At 39.9% G+C, this 27,256-nt stretch overlaps 2 protein-coding genes and 1 long non-coding RNA gene across 11 annotated transcripts in view; all 3 read right to left on the reverse strand.

Moving 5' to 3' along the window:
- The window catches only part of SLC17A6 (solute carrier family 17 member 6), a 29,071-nt gene extending 23,087 nt beyond the window's left edge, over positions 1–5,984 (reverse strand). The window contains exons 1-3 of the mRNA XM_066187483.1: positions 5,567–5,984; positions 2,213–2,465; positions 1,213–1,331 (exon numbers count right to left, since the gene is read on the reverse strand). Of these exons, the coding sequence (XP_066043580.1) occupies positions 1,213–1,331; positions 2,213–2,465; positions 5,567–5,652 (458 nt within the window). The 5' untranslated portion in view covers positions 5,653–5,984. The remainder of the gene's footprint in view (positions 1–1,212; positions 1,332–2,212; positions 2,466–5,566) is intronic.
- Positions 5,985–12,386: 6,402 nt separating this feature from the next.
- LOC136291708 (uncharacterized) lies at positions 12,387–18,009 on the reverse strand. Its single transcript, XR_010721669.1, has 3 exons — positions 17,778–18,009; positions 17,284–17,354; positions 12,387–16,230 (listed from the first exon to the last, which is right to left on the reverse strand). It is a non-coding gene; the product is annotated as an uncharacterized lncRNA (long non-coding RNA).
- A 5,383-nt stretch (positions 18,010–23,392) lies between these two features.
- Positions 23,393–27,256, reverse strand: part of ANO5 (anoctamin 5) — a 56,755-nt gene continuing 52,891 nt past the window's right edge. For all 9 annotated transcript variants that reach the window (XM_066187493.1, XM_066187491.1, XM_066187490.1 and 6 more), the window contains one exon: positions 23,393–27,111. In XM_066187493.1, the coding sequence (XP_066043590.1) occupies positions 26,890–27,111 (222 nt within the window). In that variant the 3' untranslated portion in view covers positions 23,393–26,889. The remainder of the gene's footprint in view (positions 27,112–27,256) is intronic.

Raw genomic sequence — 27,256 nt, forward strand, 5'->3', positions numbered from 1 at the left:
GGGTCAGATTCTGCAGCCTTTACTCAACCAAAATTCCAGTTAATCTTGAGGAGTTACAGACTGTGTAAAGATGCAAAAATGATTAAAGGAGGAAGAAAAGGTAAATAGCCCTTTTAATGGAACTTAATGGCTGTTTGAAAAAGCAGTTTAGCTTTCTGAGCCGTTATCAGAAAGATGTCACTTGTAAACAGAAAGACAATGGACACCCCAGTTTAAAAATTACGTGGTTTGATTTATTTGTTTTTAAGGGTAGGATATTAGTGTTTTCTCAGTTACAGAGCATCTCTCTGTTTGCAAATACTGGTTTCTACTGCAGATCTGTCTAAAAGCTATGTATCTTGAGGAGACCATGTTTTGCTTTAGCCACACTCTCTCCTTCCTCTCAGTCTCAAGCACTCACAAGCCATCTTGCTCGTCAGGCTAAGCCTCTCTGCCCCTCCAAGCCTACCTCTAATGTCGCCCACTCCTGAGCAGAGTTAAAGGTATATATGGCTGAGGTCAGTATCCATTTGCACCTAGTGTGGTACTGGTTTGAAGAGTGGCACTAGGACCCTTTGCTGCTTCTGCGAACGATGAGCCTGTGGCATTAAGCATGGATGTGAAAGCCTCATGTGTCTCGAATGCTCTGGGGATCTAATTAACAGGTAGTATCGCACCCTGGGTGCTTGAAAAATTGCCAGACACCATAGAAACGAGTCCTTAAGTCCCCGGACCATCTGCACTTTCTTTTCATTGTGGAAGTCTCATTTAAACATGTTTTTCGACGATTCTAAATTCATTTATGCTTTAATGAAAAATTCCTGCTGACGGTTTTCCTTTTCATTAAAACAAAAATCATAAAAATCTTTAATTTAATCACAGGGGGGAACAAAAAATCTCTCAAGCTTTGATGAAATAATGAATCTTTGAATTTGCCTCTGAATACATGTTATTTGAATCTCGTTGCCAACAACCTCCTGAAGTGCGTGACTAAAGGAAAAGGAAACCAACATGAGATATGCCCAGCAAAACCAGGGGGTTGCTTGAAGGAGGGTGAGAGCAATGCAGCATCACAGTGGAGTTCCCGGTTCGCATGTAAGCGGTCCTTGCCTTCCTGAACTCCTGCCTTTGAGCCGGGCTTACTTTGCGGGAGTGCAGGGGAGCCCCGGCTGTGCGGAGCACAGCCCCGCTTGGGCTCGGACTCAGCCTTGCCGCTATTTAGGCGCAGTTTACCTGTTCGCTGCCAGCCGGGATGAGATGTACCCTCCGGGGATCTGGGTGATTATGTATCCCCAGAAAAAAGAGCCGTGGATCATGCCAACTGTTTCGGGATCCCAATTAAACTTCGCTTTCTTCCGACGCAAGGGAGCGGGACAGAAAGAGAGAAAGACAAGAGAAGAGTTGTAATTGTGCCACTTCAGAGCTTTCACCCGCAGTGCGAACGAAGGGGTTCCGGTGCCTGGCTCTGCCCCGGTTCCCCGCGGCAAAAGCTGGCCAGACCAGCAGAACAAACCCAGTGACAGCATCAGAACCGGCACCGGCCGTGCCTACCCGGGACACCAGAGGGGCAGCGGGGCCCGTGTGCCCCGAGCCGCCCGACCCAGGCACGGATGGCGGGGCCCGGCAGGGCAGCCCCGTGACTTCCCAGACACAGCCCGCACTCACCTCTTGTCTCTGCGGGCAGCAAGCCGTAAGGGGTTTGTGGATTTGGGTGTTTAGGACTCGTCTGCATTTGTCACATCTTTCTCGCCACACTTTAGCGCGCTTTAAAACGTCTCTAATCGTTTAAAGCCTTTTGTCAAAGCAAATTCACCCCGGTGTTTTCAAACATTCCTGCAAAACCTCCCCGCCTCCTTTACGGCGAGGTGCACCCGCTGACAGTTGATGCCCTCTTTCTCCCATCCGCTACGTTTATTTTAGGAGATATCTGCGTTTTTCAAGGCTGTGTGGAAAAGACAGGGCCGGGGGCGAATTGTCCGCACAATAATACCGCAGACTGGGGCTAAGAACTGAAATGAAAATGTAGAAATAATGGGTAGAAATTGTTTCTGTGTCAAGAACGGGATTTCCTTCCTTCGAAGGGCAGCGGGCAGGCGGAGGGGACCGGGGAGCATCTGGGCTCGGGTAGGGGGAAATGCCGCGAAACCATCCAGACCCTGTCCCTCCTGTGCTGAGGTGCTTGACTGGGAGTTGTACTGGGAGGATGTGGGATTTACGAGGGAAAGGTTCCCACCTCTTTAATAATTTTTCCTCCTCGGTGTATGGTGCTGTTATTGACCATATCCACGATGGCCACTCCCAAGTTACATCGGATCCCGAAGGAAATGCAGAATCCCAGTCCACTCATGATGGCAATGATGTACCTCCGGGGCAGCCCGAAGCAGGTGCAGTCGCACAACGGGGCTTTCTTTTCGGGCACTTCCATGGGCTTTCCATCTTCGGTCAGCTCGATGGTGTCCCCGGGCTTCTGCCTCTTCTCTAGGACTCTGCCCGACACAAGAAGGGAAAGTCAAGGCCTGGCCGCCTGAAGGCACAACAATTTCGGGGAGCTGGAGGCTTAAATTCACCATTCCCCTCGCTCCTTTGGCTTGGCGACTGATTTGAGGATTTTATTCCTTGCTTCCCATTCACCTTCAACTGTTCCTCAGCAATGACCTGTGGGAATCACGATTAGTCATCCCCAACTCCCCCCGCCAGCCCTCCGCAGCAGCCCAGGGAGGAGCTCTAGCTGAGAATTTCTCATCTATCATTAAAGACTTCTGCTTAAATATGTAGGACGCATCAAGAAGACATCATCTGTAACCACTGCAGAGGCGCCATGTTGGGCAGCCCAAGAGGCTCAGGCACAGAAACCGGCTTCTGGAGGTTTTATTTCTAATAAAACACCAAGGGGCTGATCTTGGTGTGCACCTCGCTCTCAGCTCTGGGAACAAAAGAAATGTTAAGAGGAAAAAGACGGGAGGGAGGGAGGAGCGAGGAGGAAGAGGAGGAGGAGAGGGCGATATTGCTATTTATTTTAGATTTGCAAAATGGCTGTCACATGCAGTGAGAGAAAACATGAGCGAGAGATGGTATCTCCGGAGAAGGCTTCCCCAAAGATCTCAGTGCTCAGGTACACGTTGTGAGTTTGTGATCACTGAGCAGCTTTATCCTTCCCAGAGCATCTTTAAGCACTATCTCCTTGCCCTCACTCCCTTGGTTTTACTTGAAAATCGTGTCTCCTAGAAAAGAATCTGAAGGGAAATGGTTGTTTGCAGCTATTTCCAATCAGCTGAAAAATACCACTAAACGTAATTTAGAACTTTAAAAAAAATCTTCTAAAATGCTGTGTCGATAGCAAGAAAAATCAAGTTTATAGAGGAAGTGTCCCATACTGAATCCCTAAATCTTCTGAAGTCACTGTGATATTTAAAACCCGGAAAACCTAACCAATTATGTCGTCTTGAGAAGCAAATACGTGACCATTTGCCGACACTCTGGACTCCACAACCGCTGCCCTCACCTCTGCTGTAGAAGTGTTTTCTCACTCGGAGGAGCATGTCTTTCAGGTTAACTCATCCGGCTGATAGGGCACTAACAATTTACAGAATTAGGCTTAAAAGGTTACCCGTGTTCGCGAGAAAACACAGGGATTTTCTCCAAAAGCTACTCAGCTGAAATTCTCCAGATTTTTCTTTTCCGGGAGTATTATTTCCATGTTTAAAGATCGCGGCATTAAGAAATGTCTTAAAGTTGTGAATAAAATAAACCACCGTGGGTTTATGTTCAAAATTCGTTCATGTGGATAAAGGGTAGGAGTGTTGTCTCCCTGAATGGGCGTCTTGTCTTCGGAAATAGACTGGAAATCAATGTGTAAGAGGCAAGAAAATTGTTTGGCTTCTAAGAAGAGTAAACAAAGTACTTAATTGCCGTGAGCTGAAAAAGATTAGCAAATCGCGCGTTTGTTAGTCGAGGTGTGAATTCAAACGGAGTTTTGCTGGAAAATACAAACACCATTTCTCCATTATCCACTGTGTGACTGCAAATAGTAGAGATGATAGTTTTATTTAAATGTTGTAGAGTCTTTAAGAACGAAAAAGAAAAAAAAAAAGGTCTATTTCCTTAATTGTATTTTAAGCAGTTATTCTGGATCATCCTTTCTTCTTATTACTAATTTTCAACAATTGAAAATGACTTAAATATAACCAAAAACTGTAGGAAATTAATTGCATTGTTGATGACTTCAGTTTTGCTTTTGGCTTTTCTTAATGGTACACTTGCTATGAAAATGGAAGCCTTAATTTTCTCTTTATCACTTCACTGATATGTCTCCTTCTCTTAAAATGGCAGCAGAAGTTGTGACTCATGCTGTGTAACAGCCTGGTGTCTGTGACCAGCCTTGCCGCATAGGTATGGAAAAAAGATTTTTACGTGACCTATCCTGGGCCGACAAATCCGCAGTTCCCTTATAGCTGCAATTCGGGGAAAAAAAAAAAAAAAACAAACAACAAACCCCCCCCCCCAAAAAAACAAACAAACAAACAAAAAAACCCACCCAAACCAAACCAAACAAACAAAAAAAAAAAACAGACAAAAAAAATCACAAAAACGAATCCAAAAAAAAAAAAAAAAAAAAAAAAACACCACAAAAAACCCCAACAAAAAAAACCCAAAAAACAAAAAACAAAAACCACCAAACCCAACCGAACAAACCAACCCCCAAAAGCAAACAATCAAACGCCAAGCCAAACTAACAAACACCCCAAACCAAACATTTTGGAGTAATTTCTAGCTGATGGTACAATCGAAAATTTACTGGAATTTCACAGTCTATTCTCAAACGTTGTGGAGGTCACTAAAGTCAGCAGATTGGATGGAGAACGATGTGTGAACTTTAGTGCATGCACTTTCTAGGTGTGCAAGAATCTGGGCTTATTTATCCTTGTGCACAGGGCTCGACGATGATAGAAATGTTCATTTGCGCACAGAAGTATACAGGAGTGATGCTTTTGAGTTTAGCAATTGCAACTGTATATCATTTATAGGACAAGCAGATGCTTCTAAAGGCAGATGAATAAATAATTAAACACATTCCTCCATATGTTTCAGCTTCAGGAGAAAAAAAAATCGTTCAGATATCAATTATTTATACATCTCCATGTTTACCTTCATCTGACGACGAATTACACAAAGGACAAGGCTAATCAAAACCAGAATATTTTTATATATGTATTTGTTAAGGGCAGGGGGCAAGATCCTGTGAGGGCATTGCAAAATTAAGATGGAACAAAAATACAGGTTGCTCCTCTCTCCTGATTATGATTTCAAGATGGGATCCTGTTTTTGTGGAAGAAAGGTGGGGTAATCTTTTACTACATCTTTACTGACACCGTCTACGAGTCAGATAGAGAAGTTAGGAGGGTGCCATATTGAGCAGCTTCAGCACCAGTTTCCAGGATCTAGATTATATCCAGCAGAATCGCAACAGCTCCCAACCCTGCCACCGCTAACCTCCCCAAAGCATTCGACCTCCTGCAGCAACGGGCGCTTTGGAAAAACGTCCAATTTTTTCTGGGAAGTAGAATCCTGTAAGAGATATCGGTCTTACCTGTAGAGTTGACCGAGCGATTTTCCAGCAAAATTCTTCAATCCCTCCTTGCCGGGAGTCAAAATCCTTTGTTTTACCGACTCCATTTCTGCGGGGATGCTCGCTGGATAATGCTCTGCTCTGGATACGGTACTGCTACGAGCAACGATGGTTCATATTGGTTTAATCTCTTAACTTTTCGTCCTCATTCAATGGCAATCGGTGCACCTACGGGTAAAAGGAGAATGAGAGGAAGAGTGCACGCGCGTGTGTGTGTGTGTGTGTGTGTGAGCGAGGTGGCGACGGCGTGCGGAGTCGGGGAGGGGGGGCGAGGGCGAGGGAACGCGCCTGTGTGCAGCAGCGATAGGGGCGTCGGAGCGCGCTGCAGGCAGCCCCCGGGGTTCCCGGCAGCGCGGAGTTGCCAGGCACGCTCAGAAACTCTCCTCAGCCTCGCAGGGTTCAGCAGCGGCGGGCGGGGGCAGAGCCATGCCCGGCAGGGAGGGGACGGAGCTCTCCGTTCCGGGAGCGTCTCGAGGCAGCGCCGGCTCGGCGTGACCCCGTCCGCGGAGCCGGCGGGGGCGGGGTGCCCTCGCCGCCCTGGGCACACGCTGCCAAGTCCCCGGAGCCGCCGGACGAGCCCACGGGCGGCGCGGAGCCGCCGCGTGTCCACTGCCCGCGCTCCCTCCTTTCCGCGCAGCGCTGTCCCTGGCGCGGCCGCGGCTCCGCTCCCCGCCGCTTCGCCCCTTCAGCACCGTGGCCAGCGCCAAGACTCCGCCGCTCTCGCTCCCTCCGCCCCTGCATCCTCCGCTCCCGCACTCCCGCCGCTCCCCCCGCTCCCCCACCCCCGCCGCTCCCTCCGCTCCCATTCCTGCCGCTCCCGCTCCCTCCGCTCCCGCTCCCTCCGGTCCCGGCGCTCCCGCACCCCGCAGCCGCGCCCGGCGGGGCTCCACGCGCCTTGGACGAGCGCCGCTGCTCCTCGGTGTGCGCAAAGGACGCGCGGCCTTCGCCCAGCCGGTCCCGGGCAAACCGGGCACAGCCGCAATAACGCTGCTGTGGTGCTATAAACAGGTAACACCCGTTCCGAAGGTTTGTTTCTCTCTATATCCACGTTTACTCACACAGCTTATTTTAGATCATGTTAGGAATCCATTAGTGACTGCTTTCTCTAAAGCATTTAGTGTTTTCCCTCTCTTTTTTTGGCCTCCGTTTTCATGCCTCTGAGTAGGCCACTGTAACTCTCAGCCTTGATTTGTGGTATTTACAGCACTGGAATGGACTGAGCATATTCTGAACAGAATTACTTTTCCTTTCAGAATCTAATAACAATAAACTTTTATCTCTTCGAAGAAAATTGAAGATGCAAAGATCGGTATTTCTTTCAAAGTCATAACCATTATATTTCTCTTAGATTTCATTTTAATCTTAAAATTTCTGTAATGTGCTACTTAAAGAAAATTATAACTTACGTTATAAACAAGTTCTTTTAATATTACTAAGCTTCTTCACTTGCCCAGTTGGTAACTAAATGCAAACTGTATCTTCAAAGGAAGATTCCCTGATGAAAACATCTGTTGTAGTTGCAATATCCTAAAAGCAACTGCTCTTTGGATTTATAGAAATATTTCTTTCAGATGTTGCCCTCTGCTGGAGGGTTAATGAAATTTTACAGCGCCAAAGCACATTTATACAAGACCAATTATTTTAATATTGAAATTCCCATAACGACTGGTCCACGCAGAATTTCAATATTTCCTCTCAAAATTGTAAAGGAACTACAAAGTACTAGAGAGGAAAATAAATTATGAATTAACCAGATGTAATTGAAACGTTGCTAATTAGCATCATAACACAGCCCTGATTTCTACATCACGGCAGCTATTGGATGTGGTTTGCAGCATTGTCACTGGCATTACAGACCTGAAAGGATTTTTCCCAGAAGAGGAAAAGCTGCACAGTTACATAAGCACGTCTTCCCAGTGTATCATGGCTCCACTGTGCCATTGCAGATGCTCAAAGGAAACCCATATTAATAGATTTTTCTGAGAGGCAGCAGGAACAGAATAATGTTTTGCAGGGGATGCAGTAAATGGGATTGGATTCTGTAATTCAAGCCATTTAGAAAGGTACTGAACCATTTTCTGAGCTGGAATTTGAGGCTGTAAAGCCTGCCGGGCAAGGGTGCTTTTTTTATTTGTGCTGTGCGAGGAGCTCTGGCCTTTTTTAATAGAAAGCTCAGCACTGGTATGGCTTTGATACTATGGCTACAAATTAGCACCAATAGCTATTAGCAAAATAATAATATTTAATAAATAAACGATGAACGATTTGGGAAAGATAAAGAATTTATCATATCACACCAAAATGGAGAAGGAAAGTCCAGATGGTACATTCCTGGTTGTTTTTCTTAGTAGAGGAGAATTTGATAGTCCTTGATTGCATAAAATATGCAAAATAGCAAGCAATTCTGGTACAGTAAAATCCTGTAGTGACTAGGCTCTGCTGCTGTAGCTATCTGAAACAGAAATTTTATGTTCATCAGATGATACATCCAGATATTACTGAGTCATGTCCTGATCAAGCTCAGCTGGTTTGGACTCACATGAGAGCAGTTGACAGCAAAACTCATGAGTTCTACAAAATTTGTACAGTCCTGTCAGCTTTTGAAACGTAATATGTTAAGTATTTAACCTTGGTAGAATAAACATTGATCAAAATTGTTATTGATAATTATTTTTTATTATGTCACAGAAGACCATTCACAAAAGTGCACTCAAACTTCAGTGAAATCCCAATGAGCTCTTTGCACTGGTGTCAACGGTAAAGGGAAATAGGATGTTATGCAGAACATTCTAGCCCAGATGATCACTGCTAAATGTTCACATCTTGACCAGGAGGAAAGAGATTCAGCCAAAAGTTGCCAAGTAAAAAATGTGGCTCTGAAATGGCTGTAACAATATCTGTGGGATGATATGGTGTAATCCAAGATGCTGCAGATGTCTGTGTTTTTCACACAGAACAAAAAACTTATTGTTTCATCCTGAAATCTTTCCATTAAATACAATTTTCTTCATGTCATTGGATTTTCTTTACCTTTTGCTCATGTGAAGGCTAAATCTTTACCTGCCCTTTTATTTCTATAAATAATTCATTTTTATATATTTCAAACTGAGTCATTTCAAGAAGTTAATCTCTTTCAGAGCTGAAGAACTACAGATGTGGTTGTTAGCTCATTTTTTCTTATTGCTATGTAGCTAATCTCAACATTTTCTACAATACCCTCAGAATAGTGCCTAAATATTGTATATCTCTTTTAGAGAAATTCAAAGTCAATATATACACCAATATAAATCATTTCTCTCTAAGTTTTAGTCTTTCTAAAGTAAACTACACAGTAAGCTAAATTTTTCATCATGGTACATACCAGTGATTTAAAAACAGTAATTATTTAAATTCTATTTTTGACCTTATCTTTGCTGCTGATTCACTGCAAAATGAATTTTCTCTTTCCCAACGTCATGCAAGAAGAATTTATAATTGAACATATATTTTATGATCCATTTTGAAAAATAAGCTTATATGTGTTACTTTGGCTTCATATGATCATACATACAAAGTCAAAGACATTTTGTTATTCTTGTTTATGAAAAGGTGACAAAACACTGCCCTGAACAAAACAGTGTCATCTTCAGGAAAAAAAAAAAAAAAGCTTAAAATCTTAGTTATGCCATCAAACCTCTGTGTGTAATACAGATTTGTGGTACTGAAGATAGCATAAACATGCCTCAAAATTATGAATTATGATCTAATTATTACTCCTGTTTATAGTAGCTGTTCGCTAAATCCAGTGGAATTTGATGTCACCTGAAGAACAAAGCAATTTTTCCTTTCTTTGGGACTATGGGACTGCAAAATCACACAGAAATGCCAAAATAATCATCATGCTTGCCAGCCCACCAGAAAGAAGGTTTTCTGTAATAAGCAACACCTTTGTAAACTCCTTTTTAATAAACAGTTTAATGAAAAAAATTCAATCATTAGAAGAAAATATTGAAATAAAATCTTGTGCCAAACCTTAAGAGGCAGAAAAATGTGACAAAAACATTGTTTTAAACCAGGAATTTTCTCATTCTCCCTGAAAATTTGCAAGGATCACTTCCTGAACAACTTTGGTGGGCTTCTGTCTTATTCTCCAGAGTCATGATGATTCACTGCTTGAAAAGTCCCTTGAAAGACTGCACAGTACATCACTGGGAGGATTTAGATGTAGTGTCCATGTGTTGACATATTAAAGATGTGTCTATGCTGAATTTTGCATGCCAAGGTGTAAAGATTCCTGAATCCAAGTTAAAATTATGTGAAGTTGGGTTGACAACACTTCATAGATAATTTTGCCTTTTGGAGGCCTATCCATCAGTGTCTAAACCTATATTTTATGAAATTGGCTGTGCCTCTAGCTGCAGACCTAGGCTGTGAGCACAGTGTGGTTGTTATGTCCTGGTGAGAAGTGTATTACACAGTGGTGTCAAAAGGAATAGCTGGAATGTGCTGCAACAGTCACAAAAATTCTTTCTGCTTCCTCACAATCTGGGATGTTTACTTCTTGAGGGGTACTTTAATTTCCTGAACTGCTGACCAGATTGGTGATTCATATGTCATGCAACAAACATGGCAGAAGTTGAACTGTTGGATCAGATCTTGGCTGTGTATTTCCACAAGAACACAATTATCCTTCTTTTGTGTCCGAAGGAGAACATGCTTGTACGGAAATATGTTTAAGGATGCATGTGTCTGGGCAGAACTTCCACATGCACATGGTCCCTCTCAAACAGATTGTGCATTTTGGAAATAGAAACCCACAAGTTAGGGCCACGATCACAGGGATTTAAAAAAAAAAAAATCTAGCAGGAAGTTGGACACAGAGGCTAAATAAAAGTGGCTGTGGACTTTGTCAAGCAAAGCTGAGAAGGTTTTCCAACTGCTTCAGCTAAGTTTGAGATAAGGCAGCTTAGTGCTTGCAAATTGGGCTGCTCTTTCAGATGCCCTTATTCAGTTGCTAGAATGTTTTTGCTTTGTCAGTAGTCCAACAGGCACAGGAAATGAAACGTGATACAGTACAGGAGTTGCACACTCATTTTTCAGGGGGGTTTCTAGTTTTAAAACAAACTGGAGGTAATTTTCTCAGGGATCTCTGCACTAACATAGATGATGAAATATTCTAAAGATATGTTACAAATTTCAGGGTTCTGTTTGTTTGTTTGTTTTTTATTTTAGGAATATCTTGTTTCTAAGCATGTAAATTCTTAGTGTGCATTCTAATAGTGCCTAATTATCAGATAATACAGCTCATGTTGAAGCTGATTCTTCAGCCCACTAGTGGTAAAAGGACTAGGTAAATAACTAGAATTGCAGACAATTTTTATATTCTATTGGTATTGCAGATTTCACCATGAAAAAAAAACCACTGGATGATTTGCAGTTACTCTATAGGACCACTCCATAGCTGGAAATTTTTCTGTTATATTACAAAAAGATTGATTTATTTCCCCCATTCTTCCTTTCCGGTCTAAAATCTAGTTAATTTTTAGTATTAGCAGATAGACTGTTAAAAGAGCCACAACAAACTAATAGAAGTCCACCCAATGGCAAATGCCTTTTATATCATGAAAGCAATGATAATACTTTTTTTTCCTTCTCCTTATCTGTGGAGAAATTTAACAGAATTGAATACATTTATCTTAAAAGTAAATGGAGATGCTCATATCCATCCCACATATTACAGGAACATCTGTTCTTTTGAATTCCAGTACTGTTCCATGAGTTACATGCAAAGGATCCCAAAGGACTGGAAGCCATCTGTCATGTTACACAGGCAGAAATGCACCTACCTCTGGGGCTCAGACACAGAAACAATTCTCTCAGTACCCAAAACAACTATGCAACACTTGGTGAGTGGGATACAATTACCCACAACAAAATTTAGCCAAGGATTTGTGATGGCAGCACATTATCCTGTCCTTTATTACTGTTAGGATTAATGATTAATATAATTAATCTGTCGTTACATTATTATTCCAGGATGACCATCATTGGATTGTTTAACAGCTTAGAAAAGGCTTTTTTGCAAAAGTCAGTTTGGCCTTAGTGACAGTCAGGTGTCTTTTCTCCGCATGAGAAATGTAGAAATTGAAGACTGTATGATGGTGACTTTTTATTGCAAGAACTAGAAAATCATAAACAGATTTTATAAGGCTGCAGTAGGCCTTTATTTTCTGTTGACTTGTCTCTTAGCATTGTTTTAAAATGTATTAAGAAAAGTTTGGGGAGGAATTTGCATTAATTCAGATCACAAGTTGTACTGATCTGAACAGGGCTTAAATCTACTATATGCTTTCATTTGCTTGAAGAACACTTAAAGAGACACCAAAAGTAACACCAGGTACATAATTTGATCAGGCAACTATTATTGGTGGGGGAAAACAACCCAAGAAAATTCATAATAGATATTTGGAAAATAATGGTGCTTAGTACAACAGCAGACTGACATCTGAAATACTGGAGCAGGTTCTGGACTACCATGTTGGGTCTGAGACTGATGCTACAACCTAATTTGTCACTCAGTTTTAATGTGCCTCAATTTTTGGGGTGTTATTCCTCTTTATGATAAATTTTGATTTTTCAATAGACTAAATTAACAAAAAATGTGGTAAATGCTCTGTAGGAAGAATGTATGTAGATTCTTTTACATATAAAGTTGTTTCTCAAAGGAGAAAGACATACTGTAATATAGCTGTAATTAGAATCTATATCCACAAATATAATTTACTAGTGGACACGTGTATTTTCATGTCCTAAGCCGTAACTTTTCTCTGTAGGAGGATATTCAGACAATGAGTAGAGCTCATTGTAGCAAAAAGTAAATAAGGAGGAAGTATGTGTTGATGTTTGGGGTTAGTGGACTCTGTAGAAAGTAACTGTCATGCTTTTCCAAGAAAGAAATCTGAGGGAGACTTTCATTCATCTCGTGTTTTTTTCTTTGGCTTCATTTCTTGACAAGCTGACAACCATCACATGAATTCAAGACTGAATGTAATTCATTTATATTCTCTGGAATTTTCTTGGAATTAGCATAAAGGCACTGTCTCCAGTATGGATCCAAAATAGGAGAATATGAGATCTGTGGAAGTTTCGTGTTTCATACATTTGCATCTGCATCAGATAACACCAACCCAAGTTAACAATGCTAGCATGTCTTCAAATGACTAATAGTTTAATAAAAATATTCCCATCATTGTATTCATAATATATAATCAAATATTGTTTCTTCTGTGAGCAAAGAAACATAGAATCACAGAATCATTAGGGTTGGATAAGACCTCTAGGGTAATTAGTCCAGCTGTTAATTAATGCATCTGACTCCCTGAGGCTTCCTGTCCTCAGTAACCCTGGTTTTCTACTGTCTTTTCCTTACACCAGGCCCTGGTCAAGATCTATGAGAACTCAGGACCTCTCCTGCATGTTCTCCAATGCTTTCCTGTCAGCATACTTCGTTTCTTTCATGTCACCAACATGCCTTTTCCATCTTCCTTACTGTGCTTCTTTTATTTTCCTTTATAACACTGCTTTTGGAATTTTTTTTTTTTTTTTTTTTTTTTTTTTAAATTGTAGGGAACTTGTAATTCTGGCACATTTGTATTTTTCCCAAAGGGGACTAAATGGGTTCAAGAGTGATTATGAAAGGAAATGAACACACACAGAAAAAAAGTGTAAGTCTAATTTTGTTAGAAAACAGGACTGAGCCCATCAGTGTCGGATGCTGTTAACCTCATGTTTCATTAATAGCACAAGCTATCTTTGATATTGCTGTATCTTTTGAGGGACAATGTGTGTGCCTTCTCTAAACCACAAGGTCTTGCCCCTTTTATAAACACTTCAGAAGTGCTAGATGCCTTCTTTGGAGAACATGGCCATGGGTTTGAAGGCAGAAAAGTCCAAGTGTTCTCATTGTTGCAAAGGAAAACCAAAGATGGTAAAAAAATTTTTAAAAGACAGAAATGCTATTCTTGTTGATACGTGGAATACGTAGTATGTTCCTTCGCACCCAGAAATATTACAGCAGCACATAAATTCAGATGACAGGAAAATATCTGCTTTATTTTAGGGCACTGCTAATGACCTCAGTGGTGGTTGCATTGTGTTCCACAGGGGAGGGAGGAAGATCAGGATGTCACACAGATAGATTACTTCAGGCCAAAGCACTTAACCTATCCATTTAAAAATACCTGTGATCTCTAAATGTAACTAAAAATATCAAGTTCTTGATTCAGGCACCTTTTCTAAATGTCAGCATTGAGCTCAGATTTCATTCGCATTTCATTTTATAATCTGGTGTTTAAGTATAAATATTTTACATCTGTTTTTTCTTACTGTTTTTTATAAATAAATCATCACAGATCTGGTAGATCAACTAACTGATTCCCCTGGAGGAAGTCTGTTGATTTTTGTGTGACTCAGTCTCTGTGTGACCAGTTCTGATGTCTTTAGCTATTCCAGTGTTTCTTCTATGGGGGAGGTGAATTTTAGTTACATATTTAGTGGCCTATTTGCAAGACTTGGAAGTTCAAACAGTTCAAAAGACTTGTGCTGAACTGCATTCCCTTAACAGGCTCAGGGTTTCCTTGTCTGTTTCTTAAGCTGTGTTTTCACCCTGAGAGCCAGAACAAGCATATCTGTCTTTTGGTTTTCTTTCCGACAGCCCTCATCTTAACAGTTGACATCTGCTGGGCCTTTACCATGGACTTTTACTGAATTACATCTGATTGTTGCAACTCATTCTGTAGCTGAGTCACCTCCTGACTCCCCCTGGGGCAAAGATTTGCTGGTTGCTTCCCTTTTCTACCCAAAGGGCACTCTTTAGTGGGCAGTTCTTCATTGGCTTTTTTTCTTTTCAGAGCTGGAGAAGTGCTCAGTGGCAGGGCTGGTGCTCTCTCTCCCTGTGTGCTGTGAGAAGTGATCAGTCCTACCATTAGTGCTGTCTCTGCACGCTGTGCTGCATGATCCAGGGATCCCCCTCTGTTTGCCAAAGCCAAATACTAAAGTGCAGATAGAAAGCTCTTGTAAGACAATGCTATTTATTCTGTTTCTGTGCTACAGAAACTTCTCAATCTATTAGAGAAATAACAGCTGGAAGGAGTAAAGAGACAAATGCCAAAGTCCCCGCTTGGACTGTATTCCTACCTAGTAGAGCAAGAGCCGTATCTCTGCATAATATTCAGAAAGGAATTCAGGATTTGCCCATCTGTATGGAACGAATTTAAATGTGCCCATGGCATTCTACCAGCTGACCAAGATTCCATACAAATTTCACATCCTCTATGCTCTCCTTTCAAAAGTAATGCCAGTTTCTCAAAAAATCCTTACCATTTGTTTGTTCTGAAGCCCTGTTGAGGTATTTTTTAGATATTCAGCCTGCTTTATCCATGAAAATTGTCCATCATGCTACAGCCAAGCAAAGACTGAGATATGAATAAATATGTAAGAAAAGGGAGGTTGCAAGCACAGTTCTGTTGCTACTTGCCAAATGTCCAGAGCTCACCCCCTGGGGGCTGCAACCAGGTAATTAATGTCTGCAACACCTAAGTTATTAAATATAATTGTTGGTTTTCTTTTACTCTCAATATTTTCCTGTGTTTCCACACTGTATGTCTTACTTTGTGCATAATTCTAATAAAATCACTGTTGCAATTTCCAGACCAAAAGACCTAAATTTTGTTATGGTGATCTGAATGGTTTTTGTACACAGAATCTTTTTTCTCTTTAACATGATAGACTGACTTTTAGGCACTAATTTTCCCTACTTTTGTTTTGATGCATCTAGTAATTGGTCTGACGCTGCCAATTCATCCACAGTTCACATCTACAATGATGTTATATATGCCTTTTTTTTTTCTTTTTTTTTTCTTTTTTTTTGTGGATATGTTCTGGCTTCTGAACACATCAGAAGCATTACAAAACCTAGATTTAGTGCCTTTACAACAACAAGCTTCACATTTTTTGGCTGTTAGGAACATTCATATAATAATCAAAGCTCTGAAAATAAATACTTATCCCCAGACTGAATGGCTGGAAAGAAAGTAGTCCCTAAAAATCCATTCTGTAAGTCATGTCCTCTTCACTTCCAAATTCTTTTTTACAGTGAGGCCTGACTGGCTTATGAAAACACCTTTCCCTGGAGGAATCTTATCTTAAACAAAAATCTCCACTGAATCCATGTGTTAAATCAGTCTCATGTTACTGAGTCACCCTTGGTGCATTGAGATGGTCTTCTGCTTTCACAGACAAATTTCCCTGGCAGGTTGCCCATTTCTTTCCATTTATGACAAGGATATTAATCACTCTCTGATCAGTGTGTGCTCCATCATCAGGACACACCATAAATCACAGAGAGGTACTTTGGCAGCTGGTTAACATTACACTTAAGTGTTTCACGCAGCACATGCTTTTCCCATCTACATGAGCACCTTCCCTTCATCACGCCTTGTACCTTGTGTAGCATTCTCCAAAAGGCTTCACAAATTGATGACTTGTCTTTCAAAAGCTGCCCTGTACTCTCCAGCACTTCTAAGAGATTTCAAAATGATCCTCATTCATCCTTCTTCACTGCAAGGATGGGTGACCAGTCACAAAGCCTGAGGCAGATGGAAAAATACGACCAGTGAGGGAGAGAGGAAGATGCTCTCTTAAATCTATCTGAGACACAGAGGTGGTCAAATAGTATAACAAACCAGCCCAAGTTTCTCTTACTGAACCCAGTCTCAAGGAATATGACTTTAAATACAACAGAACTTTCTCATGGGTGACAGCATTTTAGCAGGAAATCTCACAAACTATTCATGTTCTGGAATTCATTTCCCACACCACAGGCAGGCTATCAGCCTGAGAGCAGACTCTCACTAAGCTTTTTTGAGCGGGCTGAAGGAAATTTCTTTTTAATATATATATATATATATATAAATATATAAAAATATTATATGCATTTTAATATATTTAATATAATATATATGTAATATGTAAAATACATTTTTTCAAAACACTCCATGCTTTGTCTACCCCATTTCCCTGCAGCAGGTTAACAAGCAATTTACAGATCCCAACATTTGAAGGAATGTCCCTTTCTCAGCACAAGTGGGATGGCAAATGTACATGTCAGCTGTATCACCTTCTTCTCTGTGCTTTTTATTTTATTCCTTGGTATTTCACAAAAGGTTACAGGGACATAAATAGGAAAACATAATGTTCAAAATTAAAGTCATTCTTAACAGTTGATAATGTTGCTAAACACTGGGGCCCAATTCTTAACGCCTCAATAAATACTTGACCAAAGTGTAACTCCATTTTTTTGTTAGTAGACAAATCAGGTTCAGAAATTCTTTGTGCATCAGGAGGGAAGGCTAAACAAACTGAGCATGAGCAGTAATGTTTTCTTCTTGATAGTATTCAAATACCTGATACTTGTCAGGATTTTTATTTATAAATTAGTCTGAATTTAATTCTCCAGATATTATATTATATTATATTATATTATATTATATTATATTATATTATATTATATTATATTATATTATATTATATTATATTATATTATATTATATTATATTATATTATATTATATTATATTATATTATATTGTGACTATGTTCACAATATAATGTGTCCAATACTAGGGTTACACAACAACTCACCCATGCAAGTATCTGAAGTGCAACTTGACCATGGCAACTGGTAACTCAGTCTTGCAGAACAAGATGAAAGACTGAGAATTGAAAGAAGTAGTCAACTTTTTTGCCCTTGATGATAACAAAATAAAGCTTCCCTTCTTAATATTTTAAAACATTCCCCAAACATATTTAATAACCATTTAGAAAAATTTCCATGATGCAAAGTTTTTCAGTTAAAAATCTGTTGATATAGATGTTTGTTTTTAATGAAAATTCTACTTTGGAAAAAAAATTTAACAACCAGGGAATAAAATTAAGGGAATGCTTTCATTTGCAGATGTGGTGGGTCAAAATGTGCTAACTATTTTAACTGGGATTTTTAATATTGCTTGGGATATGTTAGAGCTATAAAAGAAATAAACAAATAAATCTTGACAAAGAATAATTTTAAAAAAACTCTGAAAGCACAATTTTTTGTCAAAGTTCTAGTTTTTCTGCCAGCTTTGTTCATTTCCTACCTTGTTTCATTTGAAAGAATAGAATATTCAGGGCTGGAAGTTGACCACTGCAGTCTTGATTTTCCATTTTCCATGATCACTGCAGCTGCCCAAATGAGGAGCCCAGAATACATGTCATTATGTTTCCTACATGTACAATAATATCCTATCTTGAGAAGGTGATGTGACCTCGCTATGGATTTTGTAATATCATGGATTGGTTCAGGTTGGAAGAGGCTGGTCAGGGTAGGCACTGTCCACATGGGGAGGAAAATCATCACAGTCTAACAGCCTCAAGGTGTCTCAGGGCCAGACAGCAACTCAGCTGGGACAAAACAGGTGTGACTGGAGTAGGAAATAGGGTGATCTTGCACAAAACATCTCCAAAGACTCAGTGCAGCTGGCTGCTATGGCAGTCATGAGGGGAAGGTTTCAGCTAAGACCAGGCTGCAAGGGAAAATCCTGCTCTGAGTTCCAGCATTTCCCCTGGAGGAAGAAATCCATATAACAGAGATGTTCAATCAACCCCACAGATGAGATGAAGAAAAAGTCCCTGGAAGGAGTGTCCTTGAACAGTATCTAAGATCTCACCTGCGCTTCTGTGGGAAATGGCTTTGTTGAGAATTTTTAAAGCTTGACAAAAGGCATTGTTAAGAGAGAAATAGAACTGGAAACGTTCTATTTCATCATTTTCAAATGATGGCCTTGTAAATAAGACTAGAACAAACAGAAAGAAATAGAACTATGAAAGGTGCATTGTAGTAGGACCCATGAGGCGTAGTTTTAGATGATTTGCTTTAAAGCATCAACAGCACTGTGGCAAAAGCTGATAGGCCAAGAAACACTTATAATTTACTGTCATTAGGAAATAGTTAGCTTCTGATAGTGATGGCATGAATTGTAACATCTGTATTATCTCATCCTTCACATGAGACTGAAAATGGACTGAAAGTTTTTAAAATGCTTCTCAGTTGCCCCATCTCTGGGTCAGAAAAAAGGTATAATTGGACACACTTCCACCAAAATCTGCCTCTGTTTTTCATCCAAATGCAGAGCCAAAAAGCATAATGCTGCCACTTGGACAGATGTCCCCTCTCTGCATTGTAGTTAACACGAACATCATGTCATTGCCTGTACCATTATTGCCTGTTCTAACAACAGATTGATGGTGGGACTGACTTAATTATTTTAGATGTTTGATATTTCACTGACAAATCACTGTGGTCTGATCAAAGACAAAATCAACAGAGAAATTCTTACCTACCACTTTGGGTTGGCCCTTTCAGATCACCTCCAGGCCAGGCTGCTGTTCCAGCATGCTTTAAAATGCAGCATGGAACAAAGACAACGATCTGATATCACTCTCCTCTTATGCTAAGCAGTATAAAGCCTTTTTCAGGGTAGAGGCTTAATTATAAAGCATCAGAATGACCGTGAATTTTGTGCATTTCTGTGCCAAATGTGTACCAAATAATTGGTATTTACTGCAGAATGAAGAACCTTGCCAATGTAGCCTTGTAGGGAGTTGTATTTGTTCTCACCACAAGAGAAACTGAATTTCCCTTGCCCAGCATTTGCCCCATCCTCATCAGATGCCTAAGTTCTTGTGGAAAAGCCTTGCCCCTGTGACTGTCTTTGTGCCCAGGAATGAGCTCAGTCCCTGCAATGACAGAGAGATGACAATCAGGGATGGGTGGTGTGTGCACAGGGGGGCTGCTCTGTGCACCCTGTGGTTGCTCTGGGTAGACATTTGAAGCAGAGTTTGTCCAGCACTGAAAATGAAGCAAAAACTCCAAAGGATTTCTTTGCAGTTAATTTCTTCCAGGTGCAAAAGCAAAGAAAATCCTGCTTTTCCCTTCTCAACAGAATCAACCTCTCAGATGCCCCTTCAGTTCCTGTTTTAACTATTAAAAGTTAATTTTAGTCTCCTCCTAGGCAGGGGAGACCTGCTGTAAGCATTTACATTTAAAGGCTTCTTCTACACAACTGAATATTAAAAATTTCTCTACAAGTTCTAGCTTCAAGCCTGTCTGGTGCCTCAGCACTTCTGTCTTCTCCAGTTCATAAGGCCTTACACTTCCTCCTTCTGAAGATCAAGTAATTAATAATGACTTCATAGCTCCTTTCTTTATTCAGTTCCCTCCACATGCTCAGCACATAACGCCAGCACTCTGAATTTACAGTAGAAGTATGAAGCAGGCTCTTCTTCTGCTTTGATTTCCTCTACCCATACCACCGCCCCCAGTTCTAATCACAGCAGTGACCCCATTAACTAGATCATCATCTTTTTAGCAGTCCCACAGAGAGTACTTTCAGCTGATGAAGAAGTTGGCTGTTGGTACCTGGTGACTCAATATACTGTGGCATCTTTTAATTAAAACACGAGTCATTGTGACAGGCGGGTTGCAGCCACGGAATCATTTGCTATTTCCACCTAAATGCAAACAAAAACCCAATGAAAAAGCACTTACTGCTTACCATAAAACATGCAGGATTATTCTCCCTTACTCAAAATATGAGACTTTTTTGCTAGTGCCTCCTGTGCTGCTTCTGAAGAAGCTGAAAAGCTGTCATTGACACAGAGGTAAGCAATCCTACGTGGAAGGGGAAAACAGGGCATCCTTCCTGATTGCAATCCAAGTGGCTTGCTTACAGCAGCACAAACTCTAGATAGCTTAAAATTAAGAGATTGCTATTATATGGTGAGCTGTATATAAATCTCTTTGCCTACCTATTTCATCTGTTTGGTTTTTTACCTGGATCTTTGTTACAGAGGTATTGAAATCTTGGCCACATCTGAAAATAATTGTCTACAGAAATAGGTGGAGACATAATTTTAGCTGAACAATAACATACAGATGCCACCATCAGAGAAGAGGCTTAGCTGTAGCATTACTGTTTGCTGGCACTAGAAATGGGCTACTGTCAGCAGACATTTTTATTTGAGATAACCTGACAGCAAAACTGTCTGTTGTGAAGAGGTAACATGGTAGGGAATCCAGCCTTATCCTGTAAGTTTTCCCTGCTAAAACCTTCTGTCTGGAGTGCTTTTATTCCTTTTTGAAAAACCTACTAAAAAAGCTATTGAGCATGCAGTGCTAGAACATTGCAGCACTATTTGTATTACATTTCACCGAGCACCAGCTGAGAAAAATAAATAAAAGCCACCAGCATGGGAGATGCAAGGATCTAGGAGCCATCTGAGCCAGAGCTTTTCTACCTTTGCAACTTTTCACTGCTGAGGATGGTGTGGACCAGACAGACCCACAACATCAAGTGTTTCAAACTAACTGTGCTTAAGGAAGGGCCAAAAAAACAAGGCGGCTCATTTATTTAATGCCTCCTGATGACAAAAGCAGTTACCATGGCCTCTGCATCCTTCAGTACCAAAACTGAAATGCTGAATTAGTGTTGGATGCTTTGAACACCCAAGGGCCAAACAAGGTCAGTCAGTGATTTAAATACAAATGTTTCTGACAAGCTAACAGCACTGCTTTGTTGGGGAGTAGAAAAGAATAATTCAAAAACATCCTACCTTCATCAAATGATTCAGACTGACTCACTTCTGACTGAGAAAACATAGTCACTAATTATTGCAGGGGAATGTGCGTATGCACCTTCCAAAAATTGATATGGCTGCTGAATTTCACATCCTACTCATCATCTCCCAGCAGATTTCTCAGTACTTGCTTAAAAAAAGCCCTTCCTGAGTTGCATCTGAATGATGTAAATGTTGTGTTAAGACAACTGATCATTTTAAACCAGAATGAGATTTAATTTAGCTACTCCTTTTTAAGGACGCCAAGGCAAGTATTGTTGTGACCACAAGGCAGACAGACAAGAAAAAGTAGCTGTGGCTTAATGAAGTTACACAGTAATTCATATAGTCTGGCAATAATTTTGTTATCCTTCATATGGTAATGATCATCCTTCCCGCCCCGCCCCGCCCCCCCCCCCCCCCCCTTCCTTTACCTCTTTCCATCTGCTTAAGGAAGGAAGTTTTTTTAAATAAGTCCTTTGTGAGGGCTCCCTTCACCCTCTCTGGATACAATCTCTTGTCACACCAGATGTTAGGATCCCTGACCCCTCCCCTGTGTCTCCCAGCAGTGTGTCCTAAACATTTAAGACAGTATTTTCAGAAACACCGTTTTTTTATTAATTTTGAACATTTTGAGGAATATTAGAGAAGATTTTATTTGTTTCACACTCTACACATCTCAAACAAATTGCAGACTTCAGATGCTGGCATATTGTTTCTCCCACATCTTTCTGTTCTTCCCCACTAATCCAATGGTGAATGGGTTATTTTTCTACTCCTGTAAGACAACACATTTTACACCATTTGAGATGCAAATGTTGGGAAAATGGCTTCTATTTCAATGCTCCCTGTATTTTTTTTACTTTGTATAGAATAAATATGGACTTTTTTTAGGACAGACTTTTTAATCTGGGTAGACTATTTATTTTTCTGCTTCAGAAAGCAGAACCACTGAATTTTGGTGCCCAAGTATAATGAAGGAATCAAGACTTTGAAAGGTAGCTACAATTTCAAATCATGCGGAGTGCCACTTTTGTACCAGAACCTGTGAATGTCTTCTCACAAGCTACCATGCTATTCTTTTTTAAAAAATATAATTGGCTTTGGATGACACTGTACCCCCAATTAAACTTTAAATTTAAATTACCCATTTACCACAGGCCTCGCTGGAGGCAAAGTTTACCCTCTAAGTGCAAAGCTTGAATACACTTGAAAACTCACAACTTAATATACAAATAGTCCCTATATCCTGTATATCAACAGCACCATCCTTCCTATTTTTTCTTCTCCCCCCTCTTTCTTTTGCTACCAATTTCTTCTCCTTTTTAATGCTTGTTCATTTTCATACTTAATTAAGTACCCTATCTCACCTCAGTAATGAGCACAGTAGTGGTACCATATTATATAATTATACCTTGCTTGTTTTGGTCTTTTTTCCTTCTCCCCTTTTTTAACACAGAGAATGATTCTTTTATTCATCTTACACTTTTCTTTAATTTGCTTAAATTGCATGTACCTTAGCTTATAATTTCAAAGTTACAAACGAAATGACCTACCAAGCCTGGCAGGTGACCCTGTTCCCAGAGTCCTGCCAAGGTGATACAACAGGAGAGGTGACATGCTGAGATAAAAACATCTATTGACAGCAGGACATAAACTTCCAGCCAGATTCCCTTTGATTCAATCCAAAGCCCTTCACTGGTCCCAAAAGTGACTTTTAAGAAAGATTAAAATACGCATTGTTAGACTTTACCAGTCCTTTGGGAAAGCTTCAGCCCTGCCATCTTTTCCAGGGTATGTACTCAAAGCTATTTAAAGTGCATGTATGTGAACCACTTGTGCTGTCTGTGGAACCTGCATGTGTGACTGAGAACTTGAGAAGTCACCTCAGGTCCTGGCATTGCAGGAATGAAAACTGCATCCAGATAAGGCAGGGAAAAGCAGCCTGGCTGAAAATGGATCTGTATGAACACCACATACACGAGTTGCAGAAATCTGTATGAATATTCTCCTCCAGAAGGCTCTCCAGGCTTTTGACTTTCAGTACTTGGGCTCCTCTCTCAATTCTTGGAATTTTCACACACAAGTTGAGAGCACATTAAAAATGAACACAGCTTTATTTGCTAGATTTAGATCTTAATAAATGTGCATATTAAATGTTAGAGAATAATAAAAAAATTTATTCCGACATTAGTGTATCATATATATATCAGCAACATCCTTTAGCAGACAAAAATGCTACTCAGATTACAGCACAGTACAAGTCAAACAAGTGGTACATGTAGAATAGTCAGAAACTCCATCTATTTTCACTCCATTCTGTTGCCTCAAACTGACACCGTTACACAAAAAAGTAAAAGCATAGTAAAAAAAATTACAAGAAAAAATAGGACAGTGTCTCATAGTAGCACTCCTCTTTTGCAGTCCATTGCTTAGAACATACCACACTAAACCTGCCCAAGGTAAAAACCCTAAATTTTAATTGAAAAAAAAAAATTCCCTGATTGTACTACACCTGAAAGGTCAATTTTGTTTTGTGTAACTAATTCTAATGAGGCAATCTATTGTTGCTTAAATTACAGTAATTGCAACACAGAACTTTATTCACTTTGGTTAAAGGACACTTTTAGATACTGAATTGCACCAAAATGAAATATTCCAACAGTAAGAATCAGCACGTCTCCAAACTGACCAGGCCTTCCTTACTTTTGTCACTTTTCAAGAACACTTTAGGAGACTTATGTGAACCATTATAAACCCAACCATACTGATACCCTTAGTCAAAATACTGCTTAATGGCAAGTAAAGGCAAACTATTATGTAAAAAGGTGTCAAGACTAGTTTTTTTATGTGATACTAGCTTTTAGTATGACAACAGATTCTCTTTTCAACAGTTTCTGTATACAAAGCTATGTTGTGTAATGAGATATTTTTAATATACATACATATTTCTTCCTAAATAGGCTGATCCCAGGGGTTTTTCCTCTTTCTATTGTATGATACCACATATACAAAACATCTGTTTGTACTGCATTAAATAGCAAGTGGTCTTTAAAAATCAGTTTGTAAGAAGCACAAGATAAGAGTCAAAACATCAATTTAAATTCAGGGTCTGCACATCAATGCTGTATCCCAAACAAATGTATTTTCCTCCATCTTGCTTTTAAATAGCGTTGTTCTTTCACAACACACCTATTTTGCTGATATCTTTTCAAGGGTAGTATTTTAGGACACTTTATTACTTGAAGAAACTAATCTTCCATAAGCAGAAATAGTGCATCTAACGCTGAATTTCCAAATCTGTTTTCAGCTTTAGTCAGGTTGTACATTTTGCACAGAAATACATCCTTGTGCATCTCATCACCTTTCTGTTTGAAGCATCTGTTTGCACTGCAAACAGTAGCAAAGCCACAACATCTAAATTAAGCAGTTTAATTAACAGTATATGTGCAAGATGCAGCACAGTGCTTTCATTGTGCAAATTGTGGTGTTTGATATGTGATTATGACTGGTGGCTGATACTCTTCTTTGGCTTACACATTAAGCAGCAGAGCTGATTTATTTACACATGCATTCCCCCAACAGATCCATTACTTCAAATATATCTGAATACTCAAGAACAAGATCAGTTCATCATGAACACAAATCGTCAACATACTCGATTGATCAAGCAACCTTAAGAGAATGAAGGTGAATAACTTACAGTAACGAGAAATGTACATCAGCATCATCAACTCCTTGACTGGCAGCCAAACTGTGTGATGTGTGCACGAGGTAGGCACTTCATATTAATCCTTTTGCTAATGGCAACAGCTCCACTCAGGACACTGATTTAAAACTGTTACAACATTAAGGTTACTCGCCAAGTAGCCCAAGACACAGGCAAGGTTTGCTAAAACAAAATACCCTAAGTTGTGGTACTAGTAAACAGCACATCATTCAGCTGATACGGAATACAAATCTCAATTTTCATGTGTATACTTGCAAGGAAGTATAACTTTCAAAGTGCAAATAGAGCAAAGTTTTAAAATCTTGTCTACCTTGCGTATTCAGCATGAGAGAACTGAATAATCTGGTGTTACAACAATCTGCAGTCTAGGCACAAACTGCTCTCCAGCAGTCCACATGGCACCGAAACAGAAGTGTGCCAAGGCAGGCATGGCTAGGTAACACTGAACAGCTCTGTCTGCAGGTTCACAGTATCCTGAAGACTGCAAGCACATTTTGGAAATAGGCACTGCCCCGCAGAGATAATTTTCACACCTCTTGTCAAACGTGAAGAAACAAGGCACTAAGCATGGAAGCGTTGATACGTTTTAAATATACAGCAAAATCATAAAAATGCCTACCTGCGTCAATGAGGAAGAAAATTAGGGCACATTCTTAAACAGCTGGAAGCTACTTTGCACAAATAGTTGTTTTATATTTATAAACTCAGTAACTTTGTAGAAAAGCCACCTAACAAAAAAGAAAAAAAAAATCCTTCCCAAAGTTCCAAAAGGAAAAAAAAACCCTAGAACCCCCAAGCCTCAGGATACTATGTATAAGAACAATAACAGTATAAATATAGATTATTTGGCATGCTTAAAATCTTTTGGATAAAAATCCAAGACCAAACCATTTAGCTAAACCAACTGGTATGGTGGTCCAGCTCCCAGTCCACTGCCATGGAGTGCAGGCACACTCCATAGTATGCACTGAGGACAGACACAGCTTTAGTCCTTTGCTGGCATTCACTGATAATCCAAAACTATAAATAAATAAATGATCGGCTTTGACCAACACCAATGTCAAACGTAATCTTCCAATGGTATTGAGTATGAGAAATTAAATAACTGTTATTTTCCAAATCACATACATCTTCTCAAAACCCACTGCATTTAGGTGATTCCACAATACCTGCCTTTAGAGAGTAAACTCTTCTGTAAATTGTATCTTTATGAAAACAAACTATGGCTTTTTTCTCCCCTTCCCTAGTATGTATTAACTGAATTTTGTGCCTGTAGGTAATTCCAAGTGGAATTAAGCCAATATATCTTTGAAAATCAATTTCTTCTACAAAATGTATAGAAGTTCAAACCAATGTTTCGTAAGACACAGTGAATATTAAAAAAAGCCCCAAACCTTAACCCTTGTATCAGGAGTGTTCTATTTAAGTTATCGCATAATAAAAATAATAATTCTCAGCATTTTCCACAGCAGGGGTCCTCTGTGGTATCCTTTTCAGTCAGCTGGGATACAGCCTGGAATGTTGCAATTAGCAACAGAGAGAAGGCTCAGTTGTAAATGACCTTATCATGTCCTGTGAGCCCTTTGAGGTTAACAGTCCCTATACCAGGAGTCAAAATTCTAGGATTACAAGATTACATTTCCTACTCAAAGTCATGGGTAAATAAAAACCAGTGCCGAAATCATACAGTTCAGTAGATTTCCTAAACCTCGAAAGCTCAGTAAAACTCTTAAAGAAAACTCTAAAATCTTTGGACTGAAAGAGAAGGGTTGAACTCCCCAACAGCTTTCAACATGACGCATACTGAGCAGACCACAGATAAAAAAAGCTAAAACAACCTAAATCCCAAACAGTTGGGGTTTTGGCTATATTGCTCTGGATAGCTCCATTCTTCCTTCTGTGGCGATGAACTCTTTTTCTGTGGCTCGTTTATCACCTTGGCACAGTCTCTCCTTCAGTTTTTCAAGTTCATACTCATGTAGGATTTTTTGTGTTAAATACTTTTCACGTTTTATCTTGGCTTTCACATCTGCAGGAACATCAGGGATCATCCATGCTACAAAGAATTTGACGATGAATACGACATGCTAAAAAAAAAAGTAACAACACATTACAGGATGAAACACCTCTTTTTTTATCTGACACCAAATAGGTCAGTTTTTGTTCACAATATAATACCTTTCATTTGCCTGTCATGGAACAATACACACCAAATTAATGTGTATCTAAGAT

This window comes from Chamaea fasciata, unplaced genomic scaffold (genome assembly GCF_029207755.1).
Source record: "Chamaea fasciata isolate MVZ Bird 193981 ecotype frontalis unplaced genomic scaffold, bChaFas1.0.hap1 SCAF_7, whole genome shotgun sequence".
Taxonomy (NCBI): Eukaryota; Metazoa; Chordata; class Aves; order Passeriformes; family Sylviidae; genus Chamaea; species Chamaea fasciata.